At 46.1% G+C, this 15582-nt stretch overlaps 1 protein-coding gene across 1 annotated transcript in view; it reads left to right on the plus strand.

Annotated features, from left to right (window-relative positions):
• The first annotated feature begins 567 nt into the window (after window positions 1-567).
• Window positions 568-15582, plus strand: part of tmem132a (transmembrane protein 132A) — a 33280-nt gene continuing 18265 nt past the window's right edge. The window contains exons 1-7 of the mRNA XM_037116019.1: window positions 568-700; window positions 1787-1884; window positions 3495-3721; window positions 3846-4058; window positions 4153-4346; window positions 14434-14571; window positions 14689-14952. Coding sequence (XP_036971914.1) covers window positions 1797-1884; window positions 3495-3721; window positions 3846-4058; window positions 4153-4346; window positions 14434-14571; window positions 14689-14952 — 1124 coding nt within the window. The 5' untranslated portion in view covers window positions 568-700; window positions 1787-1796. The remainder of the gene's footprint in view (window positions 701-1786; window positions 1885-3494; window positions 3722-3845; window positions 4059-4152; window positions 4347-14433; window positions 14572-14688; window positions 14953-15582) is intronic.

Genomic DNA, 15582 nt, shown 5'->3' on the forward strand with positions numbered 1-15582 from the left:
TTTACATTGGACTGCTCTGATAAGCACTTGGCTTTAACTGCTAAGCCTAAATTTACATATTATCATCTTAATGCACAGCATTAGAGACAGTTTCTTTCTAACTGCTACACACATTTCATACACACTCCTAACTTTATTAGTATTTATGTCAGATTATAGTTGGTGCATAGTGGAGAAAAATGCATTCACCACCATGCCCACACAGGCATAGTGAAGCTTTTTGGAAAGCTTTCATTTTTTAAAAAGTGGCATTTTTCTTTGGCAAAATGTGTTTATAGAAAGAGGGTGAGGAGGGATAGGGATGGACAACTGAAGGAACTCAGAGGGTATGGGTGAGGAAATGGATGGAGAGAGCAACATACAAAACCTAAGAGAAGAAAAACGAGATTGTAAAGAAGGGGAGGGAGGAGGGACACAACAAAGAGAGAAGGGGGGCAGGATTATTTACCGTTTAAACGAATAAATCTGTATTGTGTGAATCTGACACAGAGAGGGAGGGGAGAGAGAGAGAGAGAGGGGGGAGGTTCATAGCAGCAGCAAGAGACCAGCAGAGAAGAGCAAGAGGGACAAAAATGAATACATAACTGTTTATCTTAATTTAGTGTATTTTTTGGACAGTTTTTATTGTATTAAGTACTTGTATTTTCAAGCCTGCTTAAAAATGCCTCGAGGGAAAGGTTTAATCTGAACAGATTTACAGGTGAGTGTTTTATGCGTTGTGTTGTGTGACTGTGTGCGTGTGTGTGTGTGTGTGTGTGTGTGTGTGTGAGTGCATGCGCGTGCGTGCGTGTGTCTGTGTGTAGAACTTTATGGCGTTGTACCATCTGACCTATTCCCAGAGATTGCTGTCATATGGGAACATACTCATTTTATATATTTAGCTGCATGCTCTGCTGCCCACTCTTTAATCTGGTGCAGAACACACGGTGTCTGCATTAAACCTACTTCAACCCACCTGAGGTGTGTGAGTGTGACAGTATGTATGTAAAATTCCCTTCCTTTGTGGCTGTTGTGTGACAATGACAGGCTTACTAAATGCAGAGCTGACCCAACCCTTTCTGGGGACCTCTGCAAATTTTAACTTTTCATTTATAAAAGCACTGTTTTTAACACTTACATGGAGAACCAACATTTTAAATGAAATATGCTTTCATTATGTACACATGGCTAACAGTATTGATATGGTTCAGTGTACTACATGGAACTTTTAACTGTTTATGAAACACTCTTAAAATAATACTGAAGCCTCTTTATGACCTTAAGAAAGAAAGGAAACCATCAGTGATGGTTGACAAATTGGCTGTTATATTCATTATAATTATTCCCAATGCCTATTCTTAATCTGGGTCGGATTCCAGTTTACCTTGTTGATTAAGTCAAAAAATTAAAAGAGTTTTTTATGTTGAGGATGAATTGAGGAGTCTCACAGCCTGAGGAAACAAGCTGCTCTGTGGTCTGGTGGTATGGCACTAAAACAATGTTTACTTTGTTTCACCATCATCATCTTTTGTCCACAGAGAATGCCAGAATCAACACCAAAAGTCAAGTTCCATGTTGCTGCATTAAGATAAAATAACAACTTAAAGTAACTGGCTGAGATTAGAGATTGTCTTAATGGCATCTTAACGTTAAAAGCTTAAGTACAACTCAGGTAAGGGGAATGTGGACGGACAGTTAAAATGTCAAGCGCTGGATCAGTACTGTATGAAAATATGTAATCCAGAATAGTGTCATATTGATTTAATCCACAGCGGACTTGTTGTCAAATTATACTGTGTTGCATCAGGTCTGTAGGGATGGCAGATGACAGCTGGGCTGGTGTGCGGTGGGGCAGAAGACGGGAAGAGAAGAGCATGCTGCTGCTCTTTTGGATTTTCACAGAATGTGAGTCTTCACTATGGTAACAGATTTTTCATTAGCGCGGTGGATTTGAGCAGAGCTCTAGGTTGTTGTTTATGTAGTCCTGCTCTTTTCAAACATTGTTTTTATCCTCTCCAGATATATTTTATGATATTTAAAAAGGTCTGAGTACTGATAAGTGCCTGACTCTAACCCTATACAAGCTAGGTATGACCTGCTATTGTACTGAGTCATAAAATTCCCCCACAATATGTTGTGTTCCTCAATATGCTAATATTGCTCACCTTTAAGTTTAACTCCTGGACACAATCTGTCACTTGGTTCAATGAAAAGTTCATCCTTAGTGTTTGTGTTCTGGAGGCTTCAGTCTTCCATGTGTCAGAGCTACACTTCTGCGCGGTTATAGGAGATATCTGAGAGGGGGGTGTTCATCCCCAAGGTGAAGTTTGGTGTATCGAGCAGTGAGATAGCAGTGTTTCGCAATGTCGTCGCTCAGAGCTAGACACACAAATAGCTCTGTAGTTGGTTGTAAAAATCAACATCAGTACCTATATTCTGTCCCAGCTACAGAAGAGACAGTGGTTGTGTTTCATTTTTAACAACAACGTGCTGGCTGCAGTTTGCGTTAGCGTGTGTGTGTGTGTGTGTGTGCTAACCACTTCACTACACACTATGAGACACTGACCCTCATCAGTCAGCTGGGAACTGGTTAACTAGTAAGCTCTGCTTCGGTCTGCTATGCAGTGGCATTTGAAGTGAGTTTAATGTTAATAATATCATGATGAAGCTTGGTTGTCACAGTAAGTCTGGAAACATGTGCAGACTGGAGACAGAGATGATGCCAACAGTGTCCAAGAGTTTGGAGACTGTGTTGGAGACAAACACTAGCTTTCACTAGCTGTTAGCCATTAGCTACATGGTAGTAATGGTAACAACATATACAAACAAACTAATATTATTCAGACACACTTACCATTCTGAAACGTCCTGCTGCAGCCACGGAGTCTGTACTTCTTCAGCAGCCTCTCCTTCTGGGTCCGATTCTGGGTCAAACTGGTTTGGTTGAATGAAAAAATCTCTGTGAGCCATAGCGATACATATATACATCCACCGTAAACATACTGCTAATGCAAGGGGCATCCCCTCCCTGAGAGTGAGGTAGCAAGAAGAGCTCTCCAAGTAGGTGCTGACAGACAGAGCTCATTAGCATTTAAAGGTGCAGGCACAGAAACAGACTGCTCTGAATAGAGCTCTGTAGGGCGACTTTTAGACAGCTGAAATTCAGGACCAGGCATGGGTTTGGGGCAATGCATATTGAATACAGAGTTGTTGGACCTCTGAGAGCTGTGTGAAATTGATGAAAAACAGTATTATATGGGACCTTTTAAAAGCTATCAAGTTGACAAATTTGCTAACAGCTGATAGGAAACCTGCTAACTGTACTGACTGCTCAACAGCAGCGTCTGTGATTGGTGATATGCGGTCTTATTCAGTGAAACTCTCTGCAGCAACTAAAAAACAGTCTGAGAGTCTGAGAGTCTGGCCTTTTGCTGCACCACTCTCTTATTTTATTTATGTTTTTATTTTCTTTGGTTCTCACCTCCTTCCTGTTCTTCTTGTATTTCTTCCCTCAGTCCCTCCATCCCTCCTTCAGCATCCTCTCCCTCTCTCTCTGCCAGTCCACATGTCAGTAGTCCCTCTTCCTTGGCAGTTCCTCCCTCTGTCCCAGGCAGAGCTGGGCCCACTTTTCTCCAATTCAACCCCTTTCTCCTTCTCCCAGAGCCTGTTCATGGTGCCCCCACATGGCTGGGCCCCCAGACCAGGCCTGCAAGCTTCATTTGGCCCTTACTCAGTTACACAGGTAAGGGTTAAAGATACAGGACAGAGTAAATGTGTGGATAGCTGACTGAATATGGCAATGTACTCTAATCCTACATCAAGTGCTGAAGCTAACCAGCTACACACCTGTCTTTCTCTTCGCACAGCTCATATCAGAGCCTGTCCTCCCATTCTCTCCCCTTCTGTCTGCCTCCCTCCTTTCAGAGCATGTAGAGAGATATAGGGATGAGGGTGGGCAGGAGAGGTTTAGGGTGAGAACGCTGTTTCACAAGCAGGTCGACACCAGCACCCGAGGGACCTGCATCACCCTGCATGCTTTCAAGGAGACAGAGGAGCACAAGGCCTCCTGTATGACACAGGTAAGAAACCAGGTTCTCTCAGCTTACTGCATGTGTCTTTTAAACTCATTCACTTCAAAATGTCATCCTTTAATCTGTCCTTGCTGTTTCCTAGCCTCTTTTAGGGCTGTGTGTGGTAACTCTGACACTGCCCAGTCACTGGTTTGAGGATCAGCACACCAACCAAACACTTAAGTGGCACAGTAGCTTCCACCGTCGTCGCTGGGTGCAGAAGCGGGAAAGGCCACGGAGCGGGCATCAACACAGCACCACTGTCGAGCATGAGGGTGCGACTCCTCCTTCATTGAGGTGAGATCTTAAAAGTTAAAATGTTGTATTAGTTCACTTCCATCATCAGCCAACTGGATTAGAATGGGTTATAATACAAATGTAGAATAAATAAATCATTTAAATCATATAATCATATAAATCATTTATAGTTGGTGTCTGACCTTGTCAACTTCTAAAAAAACATCTCACTCAGTATAGCAGAGAGGAGGGACTGACCCAAATAATCTGATGAGACTGACAGGGTACCAGCACTGGTTGCTAATACTTGCCTATAAAGCACTTATGTAATGTGATGAAGCGGTTCTCTTTTGTATTTGATGATTTGATTGATAGGTGAAGTTGTGAATGAATTGCAATTGCCCATGCTTTTCTATCTCCATCAGATAAATTACAGATGTTATTGTGATAATACCATGATTGCTATGGTATCATGAGAGAAACCACCAAAGTTGAAGACACAGAAAGGCTGGTCCCATCTGCTGCTTACAGAAATGCCATCTTATGACAACTGATGACATACTCAGGCTCATTAAGGTTTGTCCCATTTCATAGGGGAGATTTGAAGCACTGCCCCTTGTAACACTGTTCTAAGGGGCAAGGGGACACCCGACAACAAAATGTAGGTGTAAAAATTGGGATTAAGCCTAAGAGTCTTCAGGTGGATGAAGGGTTGTGGTGCAGCTTTTCAAATGCTGTATGAAGAGCAGCCATTACAGAAAATAGTGACAGTATAGCTTTCATGTAAGCAGTGTCGCAGCAGGCAAGCAGCAAGATAGGGACCACTCTTTTGCTCTCTCCACCACTTAATCAAACACCTTAAATCAAATCAAATCAATTTTATTTGTATAGCCCAAAATTACAATCACATTGCCTTAATGGGCTTTATCAATGTGTACAGTGAACATCCTCTGTCCTTAGACCCTCAATTCGAGTGAGGAAAAACTTCACATGTTGATGGAAAAAAAAATGCTTTTAACAGGGTAAAAAAAAAAAGCAATGGAAGAAACCTCAGGAACAGCCACAGAGGAGGGATCCCTCTTGCAGGATAGATATGCTATGCAATAGATGCCATGAGTTCAGAAAAGACATAATGGCTGATACAAATTATATGTAAAGTGTGAGGATCCAGGAGATGACCGAGCAGGATGATGCATGGTCCTAGAGGAGAGGAAAGAGAGGAGGTGGAGGTGGAAGCTATAGAGAATGTTGAGAGCAACACAGGTTGCAGCTTGTGGGAACAGAAAACAAAAACAAAGGTTAGAGAAATGCAATTTTGTTCAGAATTAACAGATGTTATTCCAGGGGAAGGGAGCCCGACAGGAAAAAGCCGTGAAGCTAACTGACATCTTCATAACCCTGGGAACCATCAGGAGCCCTGAATTATAAAAGTGTAATGCACAAGTGGAAATATATGGTGTAATGGGATCTGACATGTACACCTAGATTGTTGACAGTTGCACTTTGAGAAATAACACAGTTGTTGAAAGTTACAGTCACCTTTATCAACATGGTGTCTCTGTCTGGTGGGGGCGATGACCAGCATCTCAGTTTCATCCGAATTCAGAGACAGGAAGTTTTCTGATATCCATTTCTTCAACACGTATAAGCAGGTTTATAATATCGTGATTTGTGATTTATCATCAGATTTTGCAGGCACATACAGCTGAGTGTCATCCACATACAGTAGCAATGGAAATATATTCTATAACCCTGAATGACATGCTCTGAAAAGCTTACTGAAAAGGTTCCAGGAGATTATAGCCTGAAAGTTGCTGGGACACAACTCTTTCTAAGACTTTAAAAGAAGAAGGGATGGTTGGATACTGGTCTATAATTATTTAGAGTTCCTGGGTCGAGGTGTGGTTTCTTAAGTAGAGGCTTAACCACAGCAGACTTAAAACCCTAACCCTAACCCTAGCAGGGACAATGAGCCCAGTGGTGGCCATCGTTCTTTAAACAGTTTTGCCAAAAGGGGTCCAAGACACAAGTAGTTGGTTTTTAGGATGAGACAATATAAAAGCTTCCACTTTAGATTTGCGTTATATTCGTTCCAGTTTCCTGCCGGCCTGCTTGAGATCTCAGGTTTCATTAGTAAACCAGGGATTTGATTTCTTTGGTCGTCTTGTCTTGGTAGAGATCAGTGCAACATAACTGAGGAGAGAAACAAGTGCTGAGTTAACAACATTAGTGAATTTTTCCACAGGTTTTGTCACAGTCGCAAAAGGAGCCTGGACCCACTCAGCGTCGCTATGATTGCAGGGCTGATATGACGAGAAGTAAAAACATTTGTGTTACTGATACAGGGACAGGCTAATGATGCTTCAAATGTAATGAGAGAGTGGTCAACACAGCAGAGGAGACGGACGCGACATTTAGGGCGGACACATCTAGTCCAATGTTACCACTGGAATGAGTGGGTTCATGGACAAGCTGAATAAAGTTGGAGATATCAAGAAGTCTCAAAAAAGCTTTCCCTAGAGGGTCAGATGGCTTATTTAAGTGGTTATTGAAATCCCCAATAATTGGGATTTTATCTGAGCAAGTCACAAGATCTGCAATAAATTCACTGAATTCTTCCAGGAATTGAGAGTAAGGCCCTGGAGGTCTGTACAGTACACCCTGGTGAAAGCCTGTTCCCTGGACAAGGCTGTTACTATTTGATGAGGATGGTTTTTAAAATCAGAGCCTCAGCTGAAGTAAATTTAATATCCTGGTTGGAGCCTAAACTGAAAATAGATTTGTAGATTAGAGCAGAACCTCCTTCCTGTTTACAGGCCTGAGCAACATGGGTGTAGTTATAGTTATAGATAGGCTTCATTTAATGGCAGAAAAGTATTAGGTTTTAGCCATATTTCACACAAGCCAATCATGTCAAGCTTATGCTCACTGATGAAATCATTTATCAATAAGGCTTTGGGTGAAAGTGATCTAAAATCAATAAAGCCAAATTTGAGGATTTTAAGCTTATTGAAGAAGTTTCCAGTGACAGGCAGTGGAGCTTATGGTAGATAATTAAGTAAGGGATAATGTCTATTTCGTCAGGACTTCGCACTGGGGTCCAGTTCGTCCTGTCGGGACTTATTTTCCCAATAATGACCTCTGTTCTGTACAGTCTCCTGCTTATTACACGGCTATTTGCCAACACAAAAAAAAACCTTCACACAGTGTGTCTTTTTACAATTTATTTGTTTGTTTATTTGTTTATTCATAGTATTTTTCAGCAAAGAAATATAGTTCGCCAAAATGACAACAAAGACGTTGAACAAAACATTCTTTACACAAATGATCAATCGTCCACTTGTCAGGGTTGGGTTAAAAAGGGAAGACTATGGAAGGGGAAGGTGGACCCAAACGCAGTTACACACAGGAGGCAAAGACAAAGAGGAACAAAAAGCGAGATTTAATGAAGCAAAAGCCGAAATGCAAAAAACCAAGGCAGACAAACGGGGATGAAAAAACAAAGTAGCAACCAAGAACGAGACAAAGTAGCAAAGCAAAACCAGCAAGACAAAGTACAAATCAAAAATCAATGTTCAACTCAAAACATGGAAAACTCAAAACCAAAACATACCAAACGGGACAGGAGCAGGGACAGGAGCATGGAACAGGAGCATGGATCAGGAGCATAGAACAGGAAACAGAAAACAATGACCAGACAAGGAGTGAGGGGAACACAGAGACTAAATACACAGACACTAATGACATGACGAGGAACAGGTGAGGAGAGAGAGGAGGAAGGAAGCCAGGTGTGATAATGAGGGGGAGGAGCGCAGAGGAACAGACCAGGAGGGAACAAGACAACAGACAGAGGGAGCCAGAGGGGAGAACATAGGAGAAACTTTAAGGACACATGAGGGCATGGAAAATCAAAACATGAGACACAAGACATGGAGAAAGCAAAACATAACACAAGACATGGAGAAAGCAAAACATAACACAAGACATGGAGAAAGCAAAACATAACACAAGACATGATACAAAGATGTAAATCAAAATACAAGAAACCAAAAACCAGACACAAGAACAAACAAAAACAAGAGTCCTGACAGAACCAACCCCTTAAGGGACAGCTCCCAGATGTCCCTCAATACCTGAGTTCAAAGTCCAAGTGAAGCCGGGAGGGTGGAGGGGGTCTGAAGGAGGGCCAAGGTCCAAATAAACAAGGAGGTGGAGGCGAGGACTGGGGCCCACTGGGGACCAGGGACGTGGACTGAGGCGCACTGGAGACTGGCGACGAAGGCGTAGTCGCAGGCTGGAACCCACGGGAGGCCGGCGACGAAGGCGTAGGCGCGGCCTGGAACTTGCTGGAGGCCAGCGACAAAGGCGTAGGCGCGGCCTGGAACTCACTGGAGGCCGGCGACGAAGGCGAAGGCGAAGGCGAAGGTGCGGGCACATCATTTCTTGTAATTGTTCACTGCCAGCTGGTCTGCTCCTTTTATCCTTGTACCCAAAAAACAGATTGTGTATATATATTCATATTGTATATTTATATTTTCTACTTTTTAAAATAGTTTATATTGTTAATTTGTTATATTTTCTACTTTTTAAAATAGTTTATATTGTTAATTTGTTATATTTTCTATTCTTTAAATAGTTTATATTGTTAATTTGTTATATTTTCTATTCTTTAAATAGTTTATATTGTTAATTTGTTATATTTTCTATTCTTTAAATAGTTTATATTGTTAATTTGTTATATTTTCACTTAATAGTTATTTGATGCATGCACCAACATCACCACAACAAATTCCTCGTATGTGTAAAATCATACTTGGCAATAAAGCTTTTCTGATTCTGATTCTGATTCTGAAAGCTTTTCTGAACCCCCTGGAGGCTGGCGACGTAGACGTAGACGAAGGCGAAGGCGCGGGCTGGAAGCCCCTGGAGGCTGGCGACATAGACGAAGGTGAAGGTGCGGGCTGGAACCCCCTGGAGGCTGGCGACGTAGACGAAGGCGAAGGCGAAGGTGCGGGCTGGAAGCCCCTGGAGGCTGCCGACGTAGACGAAGGCGAAGGCAAAGGTGCGGGCTGGAACCCCCTGGAGGCTGGCGACGTAGACGAAGGCAAAGGCGTATGTGCGGGCTGGAACCCCCTGGAGGCTGGTTATGAAGGCGAGGGCTGAGACCCACTGGAGGCCGGTGGCGAAGGCGTGGGTGCTGCCTGGAACTCGCTGGAAGCTGGCGACGAAGGCAAAGGCGTAGGCGCTGGAGGCTGGCGACTGGGGGCCACAGGCGTAGGCGAGGGCTGGAATCCGCTGGAGGCTGGCGGCAAAAGCGTGGGCTGAGACCCACTGGAGGCCGGCGGTGAAGGCATGGGCTGAGACCCACAGGCAGCCGGTGGCGAAGGAGTGGGCTGGGACCCACAGGTGACCAGACCACTGGCTGGGAAACCCTCCAGGGTCTTGGCCGGACCACCAACAGGGTTTTGCCAGGAGCTGGTGGCCTGGGAGCTTGGCTGTGGCTGAGGCCTGGGCTGGAAGCTTGGCTGTGGCTGAGGCCTGGGCTGGAAGCTCGGCTGTGGCTGCGGCTGCGACCTGGGCTGGGAGCTCGGCTGTGGCTGTGGCTGCGGCCTGGGCTGGGAGCTCGGCTGTGGCTGCAGCCTGGACTGGGAGCTCGGCTGTGGCTGCGGCCTGGACTGGGAGCTCGGCTGAGGCTGAGGCCTGGGCTGGGAGCTCGGCTGCGGCTGCGGCCTGGGCTGGGAGCTCGGCTGAGGCTGAGGCCTGGGCTGGGAGCTCGGCTGAGGCTGAGGCCTGGGCTGGGAGCTCGGCTGTGGCTGGAGCTGAGGCATGGGCTGAGGCCCCTGAGCCTGACTTCAGGGAGCCAGGACGTGGACGGGCTCATCGCTTTCTCGGTGGGGGCACTTTGTAGGCAAGCCGGGTTCCCCAGAAAGGAGACACTTCGGCTGCGGCATGGGCTGAGGCTGGAGCTGTAGCATGGGCTGAGGCTGGAGCTGTGGCATGGGCTGAGGCAAGGGCTGAGTCATGAGCTTGAAAGAAAAGTTTGCTCGCAGCTATCTGACGAGCCCTGCTAGCAGGATTAGATACAAAGTCCTGATACCACCGGATTATCTCCAGGCCATTTACTGCTGGGTCCATTTTATACGGTCTGGTCATTCTGTTAGGGTTGGGTTAAAAAGGGAAGACTATGGAAGGGAAAGGTGGACCCAAACGCAGTTACACACAGGAGGCAAAGATAAAGAGGAACAAAAAGCGAGCTTTAATAAAGCAAAAGCCGAAATGCAAAAAACCAAGGCAGACAAACGGGGATGAAAAAACAAAGTAGCAACCAAGAATGAGACAATGTAGCAAAGCAAAACCAGCAAGACAAAGTACAAATCAAAAATCAAAGTTCAACTCAAAACATAGAAAACTCAAAACCAAAACATACCAAACGGGACAGGAGCAGGGACAGGAGCATGGACAGGAACATGGATCAGGAAACAATGACCAGATAAGGAGTGAGGGGAACACAGAGACTAAATACACAGACACTAATGACATGATACCTCTTTCGGCGCCGGCGCGAGCAGGACGCTGCATTGTTCACTCCATACCTGTGGAGCTGTGGAGGAGGAGACGAGGCCGCAGAGCCGGGGCGAAGGTGAAGGCTAGGCTAGCGGCTAAGCGGTGGAAGTACAAGCCCTCGGTTCCTTCGATCATCATGGGGAATGTCAACTGCCTGACCAACAAGACAGACGAGCTGGCTGCCCTTGTGAAGACCGACAGGACATTCAGGGAGAGCAGTTTACTGTGTCTCTCTGAAACTTGGCTCACCCAGAACACACCGGACGTTAATGTGGATGTACCTGGATTCACCACGGTGAGAGCGGACAGAGACTGCAGACGCAGCGGCAAACGCAAAGGTGGGGGACTCGCATTGTTTATTAACACCAGATGGTGCAACCCAGGGCATGTTACGGTGAAGGAGACTGAGTGCAACAGAGACAGTGAGTTGCTGGCGGTAGGACTCAGACCGTACTATATGCCCAGAGAGTTCTCCCACGCCATTGTTGTTTGTGTTTACATCCCTCCGCATGCACACGCCGAGACCGCGTGTGACGTCATCCACTCCACCGTATCCAGGCTGCAAACACAACACCCAGACGCATTCATCGCCATCTCAGGGGATTTTAACCACGTCACACTGGACTCAATACTACCAGACTTTCACCAGTTTGTAAACTGCCCCACCAGGAAGAACAGGACTTTAGACCTCCTGTACACCAACGTGAAGGACGCTTATGCGACCACTCCTCTGCCCCCACTGGGAAAGTCTGATCATAACCTGGTCCTGCTCACACCACACTACAAGCCAAAGATCCAGAGACAGTCCACAACCACCCGCTCCTTCAGGAAATGGTCTCCTGAGGCAGTAGATTCTCTGAGGGACTGCTTCGAATCTACCGACTGGAACGTCCTGCAGGACACACATGGTGAGGACATCGAGGGGGTCACCCAATGCACGACTGACTACCTGAACTTTTGTATGGACGTTGTGGTTCCCATTAGGACTGTACGCTGCTTTCCAAACAACAAGCCCTGGATCACCAGTAATGTCAAGGATATCCTTAACAGGAAGAAGAGGGCATTCAAGGACGGTGACAGAGACGAGCTGAAGCGCGTACAGGGGGAACTCAAGGTCCAGCTGAGAGAGGCAAAGGAGGAGTACAGAAGGAAGGTGGAACAGAAGCTGCAGCGGAATAACATGAGGGAGGTCTGGGATGGCATGAAAACCATCACAGGCTGCAAGAAGAAGGGCAGCAGCACAGAAGAGGGGGATGCTGGGAGAGCTAACCAGCTAAACCTGTTTTTTAACAGGTTTGATACCCCAGCTCCCACAGCCAGTGACTGCCCACTTCACACCCCCATCACCCCCATCACGTCCATTATCACCTCGGACTACAGGGCACCCCCACCCGCCACACCCACGGACAGTTCAACCCTCCCCCCCCACCCCTACCATAGACAGTTCAACCCCCCCTCCCCACCACCACGGACAGTTCAACCCCCTCCCTACCCCCACGGACATTTCAACCCCCCTCCTCACCGCTACGGACATTTCAATCCCCCTCCCCTTCACCATCACCAAGGAGCAGGTGAGCAAAGAGCTGAGGAGACTGCACCCAAGGAAAGCAGCGGGCCCGGACAAAGTGTGTCCAAGGATGCTCAAGGCCTGCTCTGCTGAACTGGGGGAGCCGCTTCAGCAACTGTTCAACCATAGCCTGAGGTTGGGGAGGGTCCCCGTGCTCTGGAGGACTTCATGTCTCATTCCGGTTCCTAAGATTAAACACCCCAAGGAGCCAGGTGACTTCAGACCAGTAGCACTAACATCCCACATCATGAAGACCTTCGAACGGCTGCTGCTCCATCTCCTCAGACCCCAGGTCCACCACGCACAGGATCCACTGCAGTTTGGATACCAGGAGAAGTTGGGCGTGGAGGATGCCATCCTCTATCTGCTTCACAGGGCACACTCTCATCTGAACAAGGAGAGCGGTGCTGTGAGAATCATGTTCTTTGATTTTTCCAGCGCCTCCAACACCATCCAGCCCCTCCTGCTGAGAGACAAGCTGACAGGGATGAATGTGGATTTACACCTGGTGAGATGGATTACAGACTACCTCACAGAGAGACCGCAGTATGTCAGACTGAAAGACTGCATGTCAGACACTGTGGTTAGCAGCACCGGAGCACCACAGGGGACTGTGCTCTCTCCCGTCCTCTTCACCTTGTACACATCTGACTTCCAGTACAACTCGGAGCTCTGCCACATGCAGAAATACTCAGATGACACTGCAATAGTGGGCTGTATCAAGGATGGACAGGAGGGGGAGTACAGGAGCCTGATTGAGGGCTTTGTGGAGTGGTGCAGGTCCAACCGCCTACAGCTGAACACCTCCAAGACCAAGGAGATGGTTGTGGACTTCAGAAGGAAGAAACCACAGCTCCAACCTGTGTCCATCGAGGGGGTCGATGTGGAGGTGGTCAGGACCTACAAATATCTGGGGCTGCAGCTGGATGACAGGTTGGACTGGACAGCAAACATGGACGCTGTACACAGGAAAGGACAGAGCCGTCTGTACTTCCTGAGAAGGCTGGGGTCCTTCAACATATGCAAAAAACTGCTGCAGATGTTTTACCAGTCTGTGGTGGCCAGCGTCCTCTTCTACGCTGTGGGGAGGAAGCAGCAAGAAGAGGGACGCTGCCCGACTGGACAGACTGGTGAGGAGAGCTGGCTCAGTGGTGGGCACAGAGCTGGACTCTCTGGTGACTGTGGCAGAGAGAAGGACCCTGGACAAACTGCTGTCCATACTGGACAACACCCACCACCCTCTGCACAACACCTTCAGCAGGCAGAGGAGTGTGTTCAGTGGCAGACTGCTGTCTCAATCCTGCTCCACCAACAGACACAATAACTCTTTCGTCCCCCTGACCAATATGCCTGTGCAATCTGTGCATATATGCCACATAAATACAGCATATGCCTGCCTGCTCACCTTTTCAAACCAACTGCTAGAAAAACACAGGCAACTTGCTGCCCTATCAGATCCTTCCATAATTTGAATGTTGTGTCTTTTATTGTGTTTTGCTGCTCGTATAAAGTTTGAAACTGACCAGTGTTTTTTGCATCTTTGACTGAGAAAAACTCAGTGAGACTTTCCCCCAGCCTCAAACCTTCTGCTTTTTGCTAGTAGCCAGCGTGACCTGCCTTGACCTGCAGCATGCACATGTCACCATAAAACAAAAACAAATCACTTTCTGCCAATGCAGTAATGTTTCACATTTGTTGTCTCAAAGCTCTGCAGTGTGAATTTTTTTTATTCTTGGGTATCATTTTCATGAATGAAACTTGCCCACAACTGGAGTCAAACAAGCAACCTAAAATGGAAATCTAGGGGAATCCATTATGGTAATGATCCAAGTTTACAAGCTAGGTGAGTGAATCCCACTTTGAATAAACAAGAGGAGCTGGTGTGGTTATAACAGAAATATTTGCTCAGATCTGTTTAAAACAGTTTCCATAGAGCTTTGTCATCCTCTGCATCATAGGTGATGCTTATCCTTTGAGGTCTGTTGCTATATGAGATTAATTTATATCTTCATTCAGATACCAATCAGCTGTGAATGGAGAAACCCAAGTGCATGTGCCACGGGCCTTCAGGTACCAACGGGGTCCTGTGAGAAACCAAATACAACTTTACTACTCCTCCTTTGACATAGTGGCTGACTTTGAGCTGACACAAAGGTATGTCTGTGGTGAGAAAGACTCCGACTTTTGAGTTTTGTAATTGCTTCTCAAGAATTTATTTCTGTCTTTCATTCTCCAACATCTGTCGATCTCCTTGTACCCACTGACATCTAGATGTGTGGAGGACAGAGCAGCTTCATTCCCAAGGCAGCTCTTCCATATCAAAGCAGTGACACTGAAGGATGAGGAGGAGAAAGAAAGAGAGGAGAGCAGAACCAAAGAACAAGAAACCTGTTTGAATGGAGAGGAAGAGGAGGAGCTTAGCCTGGACTCCCATGTCCTGATTCACTATCACAGGGGCCTGGCTGTGATAGGACAGCCAGTCAGGGTGTCTGTAAATCTGAGAGCAAACTTCACTGCTGAGTTTGTTGTCATAAGGTGAATACTAAATTATATTTCAGCCCTAATTTTCCTCTTAGCTGGGGTGCTATTTATCCATCTAGAATGCTGTGTGTGAGTTGCCAAGTTTTCTTTAGATATCAGCCATTGAGATATCTGCCGTCTCTCCAGTAGAATGGTACTTGATGGCTCTCAAAGCGCCAAAAGTTATTTTAAAACTTTTGAAGAAACTCAACCACAATGCCTCCCAGAAATGAACCAGTTACTTAAGATAATCCACAGACCTTGATGTGAGCAGTTAAATACAAGAACCAATTTCAGTCTACCAAACTACTCCTTCAACCATATCATGCCATAGAAAGATGCTTGCATTGTCTCATGGATGAGAGGATAATGCTTGTGGAAAAAATGATTTCCTCAGCTGAGCTTGCTTAGCTGGTTAGCTAACCTGTCATGCATGAGTAGATGTACACTTCCCTCTGATGCTAGTTATATTGATTGTTGGGATTAATTATATATGCTCCCTGAGGTACTTGGCTCAGTGTTTTATCCATCCTCTACCGACACCACTCAACTCTATTTATCTGTTAGGCTCAGTGATGTCTCTCATTTACGTGGATATCTCAGAAATTGCTTCAGATGAAATGATATAACTGGATTACTGTTAGT

Source organism: Acanthopagrus latus, chromosome 1, assembly GCF_904848185.1.
Source record: "Acanthopagrus latus isolate v.2019 chromosome 1, fAcaLat1.1, whole genome shotgun sequence".
NCBI classification, from domain to species: Eukaryota; Metazoa; Chordata; class Actinopteri; order Spariformes; family Sparidae; genus Acanthopagrus; species Acanthopagrus latus.